The following is a 15593-nucleotide window of genomic DNA, read 5'->3' on the forward strand; positions in this document are numbered from 1 at the left end:
GGAGGGAGTTGGGAGTCACAGAGGACTCTAAGGAGAGCTCCTGGTGTCACGAGGGGAAGGATTTGTGCGTGGAGCGCATGCGAAGGTCAAAGTCCGAGAGAGAAACTTTGTCCTTGTTTTAATGAGTTATAAGAAAGAAACGCACACATTTAAGAGAGGCCCTGAGCAGAGAGGAGCACTGAGATCCCAACTCGGGCCTCATGGGTGGGTCAAGACAGAACCCGAGGGCCCCAGGAATCCCACTGTGGCTTTGGCCGCCGTGGTGGGGAGCAAGCCCTGTCCTGAATCTCAGGGTCCGGGAACTGAAGAGCCTTAGAACCCCAGACTGAAAACTCTTTTAAGACCAAAGACCCTGAGCATCCTGACCTGAGGACCCTCGTGCCCTCTGGGTTCCCGAGAAGACGGAGAAGCCGCTGGATCCGAGCCCACACACCATCAGGGAAACCAGTGGGTCCCCCTGGAGCGCCTCCCACCGGCCCATTTCCAGTCTCCTTCTTGTCCGTGTTCTCTCTGCGGCTCCCCCTCCTCCCTGCTGCACACCAACATCTGGAATCCTCCTGAGTCCCGAGCCTCAGCTACTTCTAAAATAACCGCACGCAGAGTTCTTGGGGCACCTGGGGGGCTCAGTCGGTTAAGCGTCCGACTTTAGCTCAGATCATGATCTCACAGTTCATGGGTTCGAGACCCGCGTCGTGCTCTGTGCTGACAGCTCAGAGCCTGGAGCTGCTTCGGATTCTGTGCCCCCTTCTCTCTCGCTGCCCCTCCCCTGCTCGTGCTCTGTCTCTCTCTTGCAAAAATAAACATTAAAAAAATTCTTTTGACAAAGGGTTCTCCTTGCTCCGGGCGCCCTTCTGCCCCCACCCTAGTGCACATGGCAACACCTGAGCCGGTTAAGGAAGCTCTTGGGGGCCCTGTCTTAGCACGTGCCTCAGGGTAATAAGTGCAACCCCCAGCTTCAGGTGGGCCGAGGCGGAGCCCCCAGACTCCCAAAGAGGAAGCACACAGAGCCCTGCAGCCCCACCACGTGGCCCAGCTCACATGGCCCAGACACATGGTACCGGAGGCCCAGAAGGGTGGCTCCTGGCACAGGAATTCCATGTCTTCCATCACCACTTAGGGCCACAGCAGAAGCATGGAAGTGGCCCCAGTCCCCCACACTCCCTCCTCACACCCTGTCTCATACTCCACGGCCTTGAATCCTGGGCCCCCCGGTGAGCTCCCCCAGCAGGCGGCCCAGACCACAGGAGTGGCCCCCCGCAGGCACCTGTGAGGGGCCGGCTCCCTGCTGCCACCCCGGGGCCAGAGTCACTGAGGGTGTCAGCGGCCCTCCCGGCCATGCACCCTGGCCCTGCTGGGCATGGCTCCTTCTGCTCAGGGCACATTTTGTTTCCATGTCCCAAAGAGGAACAGCGAGCTTGAGAAAGGACTTTGGTTCTGGTTTTCATAGACAAACCCGGGCACAAAACACGCAACCACACAAACCCTGTCCACTACGGAGAAGGACGCTGGCAGTTCCAGGGAGTCCCTGGGCTCGGAAACGTCAGGACACACACAGCCTCCAGACCCGCCACGGCCCCGGGGGTGGGGCGGCAGGTGGGGAGGGGAGAGGACAGCCCCCCACACACCACACACCGCGGAAGCCGTCTCGCCGAAATACAGAGCACATCGCAAAACAGTCAAGAAGACAGTGAGGCCTTGAAACGGGCTCTGGGGATGCCACGTCAAGGGGGCTGGGATCCGGGACCCACTTCTGCAACCCCGGACTGACGTGCACCTGCCTGAGACCCCAAGGTGAGAGTGGCAGGCGGCCCACCCACCGAAGACAGGGCTGGGGGGCGCCTGGGCGCATGTCAGAAGGTTGCATGAACAAGGTTTCCGGTGATGTGCCTCTGGGCGCCGGGGCACTGGGCTCCGGGCCACTGCCTGCCTCTCCCCGCACGCCAGCGCCCGTGGGCGTGAGCAGAGCCACACCCAGCATGGCTGGGAGGCAGGGCCCACTGGCCCCGGGGTCTCCTGCTCCCTTACCCTCTGCTGCCCCCTGGCGGGAAAAGCCTCCCTCACAGGTGACCCAGCCCGGGGAGGGGCCGGGACACCCACCTGGCCCCACACCCCTTGTTCACACAACATCCTTCAGGGTCGGGGGCCTGGGCCCTCCCGGCCACCCCGGGCTGCGGACAGGGCACTGACCACCGGCAGGACAGCGGGTGCCCCACAGTCAGTCCAAGCAGGAAGCCGGTGCCCTTCGAAGTTCACGGATGGGGAGGCTGAGATGGGAGAGAGGAGGTGAAATGGCCCCAGGATACTGCTTGGTGACGTGCGTGCGGCAAGCACATGGCGTGCCCGGAGCACCCGTCCTCACACCCTCCCGTGGGCCCCGGGACCTGGAAGGAAGGTCCCGCCCTCCCTGTCCGTCCGTCCGTCCGTCCGTCCTCCCTTCCAGTCGCTCCTCCTTTCGTCCCTTCACCCCCCCTCCCTGGTCTCCAGCGTCCACAGCACGGCTGTGATCTAATCGGGCCTCCGTCACACAGACCTCTCTCCGCAGCCCCCTTCATGTGCCCTCCCAGCTCCGGGTCCCCCATCCTTTCTTTTATTTCTTCCCTGATCTCACTTCCTCCTGGCTTGCGGTCTCTCCTGCCCACGTCAAGCCCTCCCTTCCGCGTGGACTCGAGAGAGAGCCGGCCAGCCAAGGCCCGTGCGCACCGCCCGCCCGTCTGCCTGCGTCTGCCACCCCCCTTCCTGGCACCTACGCTCAGGTGTTTATTATTCCAGCTACGGGCCTCCACTGCGGATATTCTAGAACCGTGCGGGGTCATGCCTTCAGGCTGGGTATTTCCTTTATTTCTCATTTATTCTCTGAAAGGTGTAACGCATAGATTTTTTCCGAAGCGCATGCCCGCCAACTAATTCTGAGCCCGGTCCAGACCCCCGCTCTCCTCTCCCCGTTGGTCACTGCGGTTGTTTCCACGTGTATTATCTTCCCTTTCTCCTCTTTGGCTTCTTTTTCCACTCCTTCCACTTCCCTCGCTCTAGAAACAGCGACTGTCCATCTCGTCGACCTTGTAGGGGCGAGGACCACCTGACCTCCACGCCTAACAGCCTGCTTCTGCAGACACCCCCCGTCCCCGGCACGTCCACGGACTCTCCTTCCACTCTTCGCCTCTCTCTCCGCTTCCGGGGGGCTGGGGGGTGGGGTGTCCTGGAGTCAGATGAGTGACAACCCCAAAGGGTCCCTCTCCCTGGCTGCTGCAGGCGTCTCCATTCAGAAATCAGTCATTCCTGCGCCCACTCATTCTGTCCGTCTCCCTTCTATTTCAATATTTATTCTTCCATTTACGGACCTCAGGTGCACAGAATTGGATGAACCATAATCTGTGGCTCTCGGAGCCTTCACCCCGCCTGTCAGCGTGGGGTTGCCTTTCGTTCCTTAATTCCTCAAGCTGGTGATTTGTTTAACACCTCGAGCAGGATTTATTTAAAAATCTCAAGAGTCCAGTTTAGAATCCGTCGTTATCCTGGGCTCCTGGTGCCCACTTGTGCTTTGATCCTGCTTGGCCCTCCCTCTCTCGTATACCTATGTGTGTGTGTACCTGTTCGTCACGGAACACATCAGTCTCGTATCTGTGGTATTGGTTTTATTATTTATAAACTCTGGGGCCCCAGGTTTGAACTCACGTGGGCAACTGGTGCTAAGCCAGCACCCTCTCATAGACTTCACTGATGGACCTACGTTTCGGGTTTTTTTTTTTTTCCCTCCCATCTAGATTGGTTTCTGTCTTCCACCCTTTCAATCTTCCTTATTGCCTTTCGTTCTTACAAAGATCGGGCACCCTCTCGCATCAGTCAGTGCAAATCTTCCTTCTCCTTCACTCCATTCAGGCATCCACGCCTCCCTCAGGTCCTTCTCCCCAGTTAAGTAACTATTTTTTTGCTTCTAGATGACAAGGGCGCCTCACTGGATACATGCTCACCTATAGTCAATGGCTCCTCGCCCACCCCCAACTGGTTTCCATTGTTCCTCTGGGTCTCTCTCTCCTTCCTTGGCTCTCTCGATCTTGGGCACTCAGTTGCCAGGGACCCATGAATCCTAATGCCACCTGCAAATGGCCATCCCTGCCCCTACAGCTCCTCGGTGCCTGCCTGCCTCCCCCCTTCCCCCCCTTCCCTCCCCCCTTCCCCCCTTCCCTCCCCCCTTCCCCCCTTCCCTCCCCCCTTTCCCCCTTCCTTCCTTCCTTCCTTCCATTTTCCCTTCCTTGTTTTCTTCCTCTTTCTCAGCTGTTTGCTCCACTATTAATGGAGTGAGTGCTCAGACGTGGACCCATTACGACCCAAGTTTGAGCCTCCCCTCCCCCATAGACTCTCCATCTATCCATTTAGCCGCCACCATGTTACCCCCCATCCGTCCCTCCTGCTACAGCTCTGCTTCTCTCCTCCCTCCACTCCCTCTCCCTGCCTGCCTTCCCCTGGTGCTCGGGCACCCAGATGGCACCCTGCCAACATCCAGCAGGCACGCCTGCGGGCCCAGCCCCCTTCGCTCCATCCACCCCAGAGGTTTCTCTGGATACTGACTGACTTATTGAGAGACTTCTTATTTTCCTGATCGCACCACGGCTTGTAGAACTGGACTGACCATAAGCTTTAAGGCCTGACAGCCGCTGCCCCTACTGCTACCACTGCCTTCCTGCAAGGGTATCTTCACCCACTGGTGGATTCTGGACCTACCGTCGGTGACTTTTCCTTCCATGCTTGATTTTTATTTAGATATTTTACTTTATTCTCTCTTTTATCCTTTCACGGGACAGATCAGCTCCCAGGAGCCCCCTCACACCCGGCTCCCGTCTGAGTCCAGGAGTTTCCACTACAAACGAGATCTCCCTCTCCCCCGTCTCTCTCTCTCTCCCTCCCTCCCTCTCTCTCTCTCTCTGGTTTTCTTTCCTTTCAGTATTTCAATATTTACTTACTTATGTGTGTCTGGAGTTAGAAAAACTTTTGGTAAAAGTTAACTTTCTCCCTTGGTGGCCCGGGCCCTCTCTCTCTTTTTAACGATGCTTTGAACTCTTTCTCTGCTGCCTGTACTTATTCTTACGCCAGGAGCACATATGCAAACTCAACGTAATGCTTGGTTTACAATAACCTGACGCGGGCCTCCTTATGGGCGTGGCATCCCCTCCTCCAAGAAAATGGTCCTTCTTCTTTCCTTGCCCATCTGTGCTTCACCATGCTTGCTCTCCCTCCCAAGCACCTGCTCGCTCTTCCTCGAACCTTCTCATCGCAATGAGGCTCGCGCTCTCCTCCTCAACAGTGCCAGCTCTTTCAGTGACCTTCTCTTCATTCTTTGCCATTTTAACTTTGCAAAGTTTACGTACAAAAAGCTGTAGGTACTTAATGTATGTAACCTGCCGAGTCTGGAGGGAAGTGGACCCGGGACCCCATCCCCAGGATCCCTGTCATAAATCTATCCGTCACCTCCCAAAGTTTCCTCCAGCCCCAGCTGATCACTCCTTTTTCTATCTTCTCTGCTAAGGACGCTTCACTTGAGATCTAGCCTCTCAGCAAATGTCTAACCGTACGATACAGTCTGTCCACCACTGCTTTTCCACTTCTTGCTCATTCTGTCTTCCATTTGGGTTTTATTCTCTTCCGACAGAGCTCAGGCGCTACCTCGCTGAACCGCACATGTGCCTCGGTCCGTGGTGACTGGATACTGGCTCGTGTGTGGCTCTTTACATGGCGATTCAATATTTTATTGATTCATGTATCAACCTCCCAGGCATCGAATGGGATCGTGTTCACTGTGCTCTCATCCTGGCTTGCTCACTTCCTCACCTATTTATTTGTCTCCTCGTTCCCAGGTGCCTTCATTCATTCAGCCATCCATTCACTTACTTGGACCACGTGATAGATACCAGTGAAATGACCCCCCACCCAAAATGAGAAAAATAGAACGTCCACGTCTCTTAGACCTTCCTGCTTCCTCCCACCAAGCTGATCACCAAGGTGTGCACACCCCACAGCCCTGAACACATACACATGGCAGACACAGGCACAGTGATGTTAGTGCAGCCAGACCCTCCCGGGACTCACGTCCCAGACAAATAGGGACAGGTATGCGGTTAGGGCCCCTGGGCTCCTCTCCGAGTCTCCCCCCCCCCAACCCGGGCCCCCGGGGAACGGGCATCCCCATGGCAAACCTGTTTCAAGACCCTGGAATACACAGACACACACGTTGTACACGGTCTCCCCAGTGGGAAACGACAGACACAGCGTTCGGTTCTAAATAGACGGCTTTGTCCGCAGCAATATGAAAATATTTGGGCCTTTCAAGGCCAATACAAAAGCAACTACCCATTACCATTGCTGAGTGTCTCAGTCCCAAACAATAAAGAACTTGAAGAGATTTAGCCGGAAACTTTGAAGACAGAAAATCTGCCCATTCTGTTTTCCAGACATTTCAAGGGGGTGAGCGAAGGTCATTGGAGCTCGAAGCCCGTTTGAGAGGCTGGTCCCTCGGCCCGCGTTTTTTCCTTGGCCCTTTGAAGGGCCCCCCAGCTCACAAGGGCACTTCCATCCTAGTCTGCCCTGGGGCGCAAGAGCCAAAGGACACTCAATAATGAAAGGGCCATTCATTTAGAGGATCGAAAGAGAAGGAATTCTTTGGGGGTCCGGCACTCGAAGCCGCCTATAGAATTCTTTTACCACAGAGACAACACAGGAGGCGGGGGGTCCCGCCTTAGAACACAAGCTCCCCCCCCACCCAGGTCTGCAATCAGTGTGGCTCTCTGGGCACCCACCTCCCCGGGAGCGGACCACCGGCCGCTGCTCACCAGTCCCTCCCGCGGGGCTCGCCTGGCAGCGAGGCAGCCCCCCGCCCTCGGTGACGAGGCCACAGATGCGTTCCCCACGCTCCAGCAACTTACGATTGGCAAGCCGAGGGGTGCTGGGTCGCACGTCGAGGTCCCTTCGTGGAGGATTCCAGACGGCGCTTCAACTGCAATGAGAGAGCGCTGGGTCACTGCCACGGAACCCCCCCACCCAGAGCGGGCACTCCCCGATGCCTAGCAAGTGTGGGGCTGGCAAAGCCAACCTTCCTCTCTCCGGTACACAGGCTCACGTGCTCGCTCTCCCGCCGAGCTCTGCACCCCCACTTCCACGGGGTCTGGAGAGGAGGAGGCAGGCACAGAGGAGGAACGAGCCTCTGACCTGAGAGCCCTTGGCTGAGTGCTACCCGCGCAGCTAGGTACTATTCTGCAGAGCCACCGCAAGAGTAACGGCTGAGCTGGACGCCAAAAGGGTGGGGAGAAGACTCCCTGGAAAGGCATCCTGTCAGGAGGAAGGGCACTGAGGGGGCACAGCACGCGCTCAGGGAGAAGCCAGTGGGGTGGGGCGTGAGCATGGGTAAGGCTGGGAGTGGGCCGTGGGCTGTGGGTTGTGGGGGCTTTAATGGCCCACACATCATGCATGGACGATCATGGCGCCTGGACAGACACCTTCACTTTTTTTTTTTTAATTTTTTAACGTTTATTTATTTTCGAGAGACAGAGAGAGAGCACAAGCAGTGGAGGGGCAGAGAGAAAGACACACACACACAGAATCCGAAGCAGCTCCAGGCTCCGAGCTGTCAGCACAGAGCCCGACATGGGGTTCGAACTCACGAACCGTGAGATCATGACCTGAGCCGAAGTCGGACGCTTAGCCAACTGAGCCACCCAGGCGCCCCAAACACCTTCGCCTTAATAACTAATACAAATTTTAATAGCTCCACACAAAGCCGTGGCCAGGCACATCCAGCCTTCAGTTTTAAGCATTTGCCTTAAAGTTTAAACAAAAGTGAGTTGCGTCGCAGAAGACACGCGTTATCACACATCTGTCAAAACGCACGGACGGTATGATATGAAGAGCAGAACCAGTGACGTCAGCACTGGACTTCAGTTAAGGACGACGTGTCAGAGGTGGGCCCACCAAGCCTCACACGTGGGCCACAACAATGCAAGATGTTAACGACAGGAGAAATTGGGGTCTCGGACTGGCCATTCACTTGTTCTGTAAGCCTAAGACTGCTCGGGGGGAAACCGTCTACTGGTTAAAAAACAAAATAAAACAGGGGCGCCTGGGTGGCTCAGTCGGTGAAGCGTCCGACTTCGGCTCAGGTCATGATCTCACAGTTCGTGGGTTTGAGCCCCACGTCGGGCTCTGTGCTGACAGCTCAGAGCCTGGAGCCTGTTTCGGACTCTGTATCTCCCTCTCACGCTGACCCTCCCCTGATCACGCTGTCTCTCTCTCTCAGAAATAAATAAAACATTTAAAAAAATAAAACAAGAAACATTATTTTGAGGGAGTCGATTTGGAACGCGTGTTCAGGAGGGGTCAGGAGGTGTGGCCGAAAGGCGGTCACGGCTGAGGTCTGCCCGGCGCTGTGAGGTGGGTGGAGGCGTAGCCAGAGGTCGGGGCAAGAGCGGGTGCAGGCAGGGAGCCCCGAGGTAGGAAGAGGCCCTCTGCAACACCCCCTGCCCTGACTTCAGCCCCGGGGTCCCCCTCCCTGCGTCCTGCGCCTCCCCGGTTCACAGGAGCGCCCACCCCTGTGCCCCCAGGACTCGGCCAGGACGCAGGCGGCCACGCCTCTCGTTTCCAAATCCTCCTAAAAATTCCTTCCCCAGCCTCAAGCTTCCCAGTTTTCCCCCTAATCAGCTGATTTTATAACCAAAACCCAAAAGTCTTTTAAAAAAAATAACCGTTAATAAATAGCGACAAGCTGGCGGATAACCAAGGGCAGACTGTGCTCTGGTTCGGGAAGAGCTCCCCCCCTCCCCCGCTTTGAGCCGCACACCACCCGGGGACAGTTTCCAGCCCTCCCTGGGAGCCTGTGGGCGCCCGGGGTGGCCCCCTCATGGCTGCCACAGTCCTCAGGGGACAATGGGACTCCAGACCCTCGACACACAGCAAGGCCCCAGGCACTGCCACTCCCGTGGGCCAAGAGCAAGGAAAGGACCTGGGTGCGTTCACTAGGAAGGACCAGGGAAATCGGAGGTAGCTCGGGCCCCCGGGTCTGTTCCTGCTTCCTCCCCGGGGCTCCTCACGGTCCTTGACTTTCACGCAGGCCCAGGCTGCTAGGCCTCCTTACGGGGTCCAGAGGAACAGCCGCCCCACGCACCGCAGCTCAGACCTCACAAACGTGTGCACTGGACCCACGAGCATCGTCCGGGAATTAACAGGATTAGAACATTCTAGCTCAAGGTTTTCAAATTCCCTCTTTTCTGGAGGCAGGCAGGACCCAGCTGAGCCGGGTGCCTTTCGTACACACACCCTGTGGCCACGCAGTGTGCAGAGCCATCAGGATGGTCGTTCTCAATAAGGTGGTGATTTTCCAGAAACCCAGCCTGTGGTTTATACAAATCATCAGGCCGGCCTCCGACCCCATGCTTCCCACCTGTTGAGGAGAGACCACCCTCCCACTTCCCCTTAGGGACACGGGCCTCTGCGAAGCTAATTTCCTGTAGCTTTGTGAAGAGCGGGACCTGGACATTCTGGACCCATTTATGAAAATGGGAGACGTAATTGGGCCATCTTCTGAAATCATGGCCCCTCTCTCGCTGGCCCCCATCAGCCCTCTCATTTGGGCCGGCGGGGCCACGGAGGATGTTTACATATGCCTCTTCCTGGAATTTCGCTCTTTGCCTCAAGAGTGGGCAATTAGAGAGAATTAGGGCCTATTTGGCGTATGCTTACGGTTAATGGCTGGAGTGGCGGAGGCAGCCTCGGGAAAGGCAGTCACTGGTCTAATTGAAGCTGGCAATTTCACTACACTCCTCATCTCAGCTTCCAGATAGGATTGCGACCAAGGTCACAAAACAAGGCCACCGCCCACCATGACAGTAACCGGGTGAGGGACTGACCCAGGGCTCTGTGAGCTGTTTACTGTCACATGCCAAACACCGAGAGAGACAGAGAGCCGCAGACATCCCCCAAGTTGGGTCTGAGACGGCAGCCGGCACAAGCCTGGTTACTGATCACTTTTCCAGAAGTTACCACCCTGATGGCTTTTTCAGGAAGTTCTCAGCTGAGCTGGGGGGGGGGGGGAACGGGTGCCCACAGAGGTTCTGCTGAGGGTCCTGTGACCAACAGGCACTGACTGGCAGTCCCTGGGAGCTGGCTCAGGGCGTGGGCGCTATCAGGACTTTGTGGTCACAAAACTGACCGTGGGGACTGGCTAATGTGACCCGATTGCCGGCCACTGGTGGTAGGCTTCACGTCCAGGGCCTGCTACCCAGAGCGAGGCACCAGCCCTCTCTAGTGTCTGTCTCCGCTCAAAAGCAGAGGAGGCCAGACAGCAGTGGACCAGGTACCCCCGACCCTTGGACTCTGAAGAGCCAGCAAACAAACACACAAACCACAGAGGATCACTGAGGCGGCCAGAGGAAGCCAGAGCTCCAAGGGCCCTCAGATGACTGAGATCCTGCACTGCCCCATGTTACAGATGGGAAAATTGAGGCCAAGTGGCCCAGAGAAAGGATCCAAGGTCACAGCTGTGGGTGGCACAGAACCAGGCTTCCTCAAGGATGCTCCAGGGCACAGCCGTGCCCCGAGCACCCATTTAGAATTTCCTCCTCTCGGTGGCAAGTCCTGAGTAGTGGGAGTGCACCCCAGAGGCCAGCGGGGCGCCCACCTGGACACCGGAGGCCTCTGTCTCCCCCGTCTGGGAAGCAGGGCCCTCGCCTCTCCCCTTCTGACATCCTGTGCTCCTCCTGCCTCACAGAACATCACACAAGGCTGACAGGCTACTGCCTCATTTTACAGATGGCAAAACAGAGGCCCAGAAGCCAGCACATGATGCCCTGGCCGAGACTATGAGGGGGACCCCTTCCTCTCATGGTCGGGTATCGCCCCCCTTGCTCCAGGGGGCCGGAGCCCTCAGGGAAGTTTGGGGCAAGCTCTCTGCCCTCCATCCAAAAGGGTCCCCTTGCTCAGGGCGGCCTCTGGCCCTGTGAGCCATGCTGAGCCTTGCCACCCTCCCTGGCCGCGAACACCGCCCCCCGCTTTCCTAACGCGCTAGGAACGACTCCATCTCCACTCTCAGGATGGCCCGGAGAACGGCCTGGAAGGCAGGAGCCGCCCGCTGCGGCCCCTGTGGCTGCGCCAGCTGTCCGCGCTGGAGCCCTGGCTCCCTGGCCCCGTCTGCCTCTCCGGCTTTCTCTCGGGCATCAGGCCCGGTTTGATCAAGCCCTTGTTTACAGGCAAGGAGTCTTCCCCCTGAGAAACTTGCAGAAAACAAGCCCTTCGGACCCAGGAGCCCCAGCGTGTCCGAAGTCGTGCTGACGGAGTAACTAAACTTTGTCATTGTGTCGCCTCTTGTGTGTCCCTCGCGGCTCTGGACACACACACACAAGGGCAGGGGCCACTGCAGCCCCAAGGGAGCGGGCACGCACACGCGCGCGCGCACACACACACACACACACACACACGCTCTATTCCAGGGAAGGTGATTGAGCTTTTCTTCTTTTCATCTGAAGAAAAGGCACCTTCTATTGAAAGACTGTATTCACAGGACCTGGGAAAACTCATGTGCAGTCAGCCCTCCCGATTCTCCCCAGGTGGCTGTGCTCCACGGGGGCTCCCCCACATTCCTTTCTGCCTGCGCCTTTGTTCCGCCTCAAACGGGCCCGGGAGCTCCCAGGCTAAGAGTCTCCTTAAGCCCTGCCAAAGACCCTATTCACTGCGGAGAAGCCACGCAAAAGGTGGTGGGCAGCCTTCCTCTCCCCCGACCCCCAGGGCGGGGGACTTAAGAACTCTCCATCTGGATTGTTTAAGCCCAAAGAAACTGGAGAGCAATTAAGAGCCCCACGACTACACCCCCCACCACCCTCCGCTCCCCCCTGATTAATTCCCCTCCCTCACGCACCCCAGGCAGGGCCGACACAGCATCTGCTCTGCCCCCTGGTCCCTCACGGATCCCAGGACCTGGTGTGGGGGTGGGGAAGGGAGCCGAGAAGACAAATGTGGGGATACGTCTGGCGACCTTCTCACCGCTCGGTTCCCAAAAGCATGGCTAGAGGCGATCTGGTCTCCACAGTGAGGACCGAGATATGGGGCTAAGGGTCTTAAGATTCAGAAGGCACTAGAAATCCCAGGATGAATGGGCTCCCCAAAGATGGGTCTCCCCCCCACACTTCTGCTGGATCCAGCTGAACTTGAGACCCCTCTTGCTGGTACTGCTCTGTCCCGCAGCCGTGGCCCCGAGGGCATCCAACCCCCTCCTCCCAGCGGAGTCCCGAAGGCTCTCCCAATGCACACCTTTCCTGGCTCCAAACCACGGACTTGTTGCACACCAAGGGCCAGGGCCCACCTTTGCAACACCCCGTCCACCCTAAAGTCTCCCCTAAGGGCTGCTCTTCAAAGCTGCGCAGGACTCGGGGGCTGTCCCTTGGACCCAGGCACTGTGTCAGTGCCGCATGGGACTCGGGGGCTGTCCCTTGGACCCAGGCACTGTGTCAGCGCCTCATGGGACTCGGGGATTGTCCCTTGGACCCAGGCACCGTGGAGGCAGCTCCCCCTCCTTCCCCACCCACACTCGGGTCTCCCTTTCAAAATGGGAACCCCACATTTGAGATGGCCTCGTTGGGAAAATATAACTCTTTTCCAGAATTTTCCATCTGCTCAATCCAGAGATGGGAGCCGGGCTGTACACTTTCCTGTTCCCCCTTTTGGAGAGAGGACAGGGCTCTAAGCCGCGGAGGGGAGCCGGGACGGTTCCTGGGCTTTATTCACAACTGTGTTACACTCAGGTCTAAAAAGACACGGGCCCCCGCCTTGTGAGATTCAGCTGAGAATGCTGACACTGCCCACTGCCCTTTAACCCTCTGGAACCTTAATTTGTTTCCCTCCACACCCACCTTCTGTGTAAAGCTGCCTTCTTCTTTTCAAGGGAAAATTCATTAGCAAGCTCATTAAAGATGGGTTGATTTTTTTTTTCTCTTTCTGGAAGTCAGATTGCTCGTAAAAAACACATTTGAGTTACTTCATGTAAATGAATAAAAAACATATGCATCCCGGTGCCCTGAAGTCTTGCCAGGTTTTGACATGATTTGGAGAAACACGCTTGGAAATGTATTTGGGGTTTGAATCGCAAGTCACAAGGTCAGGGCCCCTGAAAGCTTCAATGACCCCCCCGCCAAGGAAGCTGCAGGTGGGAAAGTGAGGGGCAGAGGGACTCAGCGGCTGAGCTGTGCTCTGGGCTCCCTTTCACACCCACCCAGGGACAGGGTCTCCGCCCTCTGTCTGGCCAGGCAGGGGCTCATCGCTCAGGGATGGGCCCATCCATCAAAACAGAATTCTCCTGAAAATGATCAGTTTCTTTCAACGCTTAATAACGGCAGTTCTGTAACTCCAGGAGTGTGAGGCTGCAGGGCTCATTGGCAAGGTTGTATCTCAACTTCTTTCATTGAGAAGCACCCTCGATCTAGTCTTTCTCTGTTTTTCTCTGTTTTCTGCTTAATGACACACAAAAGCCCCAAATACGTGTGACACGCAAAAATGTGTTTGCCCAAGATGGATATTCACAAGCGTGTACCTGAAGTACAACGGGGCCCCCAGACCTGTGGAAGACGAGGGGTCCGGGGTCCGGCAAAGTCTGGGGTGGGCTGGGCCCCCGCCTTCACCTCAGCTCTGCACCTCAGCTCAGCCCACCTTGAGGGAGTCCTAGATGTCCCTGAGGAAGAGTCCAGAAACCATGGGCACTCGGCCCAGACCAGCTACACGGATGTGCGCTGTAAGCTCCGGATACGAACCTCCCACCCCCACCCTGCCCCGTGTAAATCTTCCCCCCAGGCCTCTCCACCACATCACCACGCTTGCAGGTGGCTCAGCAAATGCCAGCTAGGGGGTAAATATCACAGGGCAGAGCCTTCCGGGGGCCCCTCCTTGGATTTAGCCCTGGGCACACACTCCCCGCCTCGCTGCAGCCCGAGCGGTTCTCTGGGGAGCGAAAACAAGCAAAGGCAACGGCCCCCGGGTTTCTCTGCCTCTTGCTGCCTCCACCGACGGATTTTGTTTAAAAATCATCTCCACGCCTCATTTCCGTTCCAGGGGAGACGGGCAGGGCTGTGGAAGGGCGTCTGTCTGATGAAAGGGCGTGATGTAAGCAGAGTTAGAAACCCGAGACCACGCGGGGACCCCAGGGGTCCACGGTAGGCGGCCCACGGGCTGCTGCACCTGGAGGGGACGCCCGTCCCCCACTCTGGCATGGAGCTCCGTGCCTCACCTTCCCTCTCGAAGAGCCCCATGTGTGAGCGCCACGCAGGAGGCTGGCATCTGGACGAGGGTCCCTGCGGGGACCCACCCGAGGCTCCGCGAACGTCTAGGGCACTGAGTTAGCCTCCCCAGGCCATTCCTGGACCACCAGGGAGCCCCACTGCCCTCGCTCGTCACCCCCGTGGCAACCCCGGGAGCCTCCGACGCGAGGCTCACACTGGCACATCCCCGCAGGCTGCTGGCCCTGACATGAGACTCGGCTCCCGGGACCCCAAAACGCAAGGTGCCCTCAGCGGAGCTTCCCCTCTTCCCACCCACCTCACTTGGCCGCCACACAGGGCGTGTCACTGCGTGGGACCTCCCAGGGAACCCGGCTGGACCCTCTGGTCCTCGAGGTGAAGCTGGTCTTAGCCACCCCAGAGGAGCCCCGGCCCCGAGCACCCCGGCTCCGTCGACGCGTGCTGAATAGTGAAGCACAGGTAACCAACCCATCTGTCCTGGCGAGAACCGTGTGGCTACAATCCTCCGCTCGCCTCTTCTCTATCGTGACAGATTTTCTTTCAACAGACACAGATGTTCCGATCTTATTGCGATTTCAGTGGTGAGGAAGACGGGCCCAGAGAACATCCCCCAGAAACCACGCTGTGATTGAACATTGTCAAAGCCTCGTGGGCGAGACCCCAGCAGCCACACAGAGGCCGGCCCGGCACGGTTTTCGGGGACAGACGTTTTCCTGCTACAGACAGACACGTGTCCTATCTCCACGTCCCCACCCTGGCCCTCCGGCAAACACGCCATTCTCTATCCCCCCACATGCTCGACAAAGCTTCCTGGGACCTACTGTGTGCCTCTGAGAACCTACTGTGTGCCTGGCCCGAGCCGGACACCCCCACTTACCGTGCCAGGTCCACAGCACGGCCCCGGGGTGGGCGGGACCCGCGCGCTGGCTCCAAGCCAGGGTCTTGGCCGCAGGAAGCTCGCCGACACCCAGGCTGCAGGCTTCGTAAAGAGGACCCGCTCTTGGTAGCGGCCCCTCCCCGGCTTAAATGTGAGCCTTTGTGAGTAGAGACGTGTGTGCTGAAATTAGTGAAATCGTGGTGTCCCAAGAAAGCGAGAAACTCACCCGGAACCAGGATGGAGGGGAGGGGCACAGCGCTGGGCACGAGGTGCCAGGGGCCGTCGGGAAGGCAGGCTGGGTGCAGGGAGGTGCTCCTCCGGGGGCTTCTCCTGCCTCTTCCGTCTGCTTCTTCAGCCGACCAGCCAGGCCGCGGCCCGTGGGCCTGGAGGAGACGCAGAAAATTAGAACCACGGCAGGGCCAGCGCTCCGGAAAAGCGTGAAAAGCCGTAGAGCCGGG

The 15593-nt window shown here is 57.9% G+C and overlaps 1 protein-coding gene across 6 annotated transcripts in view; it reads right to left on the minus strand.

Moving 5' to 3' along the window:
- LOC120245760 (retinoic acid receptor RXR-beta-like) overlaps window positions 1–15593 on the minus strand; it is a 32794-nt gene that overhangs the window by 7661 nt on the left and 9540 nt on the right. For 4 of the 6 annotated variants that reach the window (XM_039252963.1, XM_039252961.1, XM_039252962.1 and 1 more), the window contains 3 exons: window positions 15362–15518; window positions 6915–6985; window positions 5720–6576 (listed from right to left, as the gene is read on the minus strand). In XM_039252963.1, the coding sequence (XP_039108894.1) occupies window positions 6364–6576; window positions 6915–6985; window positions 15362–15518 (441 nt within the window). In that variant the 3' untranslated portion in view covers window positions 5720–6363. Of the gene's footprint in view, window positions 1–5719; window positions 6577–6914; window positions 6986–15361; window positions 15519–15593 lie in introns of those variants that run through there. The other 2 variants (XM_039252965.1, XM_039252960.1) reach the window with 1 other exon arrangement.

The sequence above is a fragment of the Hyaena hyaena genome, unplaced genomic scaffold, assembly GCF_003009895.1.
Source record: "Hyaena hyaena isolate Hyena2069 unplaced genomic scaffold, ASM300989v1 scaffold_427, whole genome shotgun sequence".
NCBI lineage: Eukaryota > Metazoa > Chordata > Mammalia > Carnivora > Hyaenidae > Hyaena > Hyaena hyaena.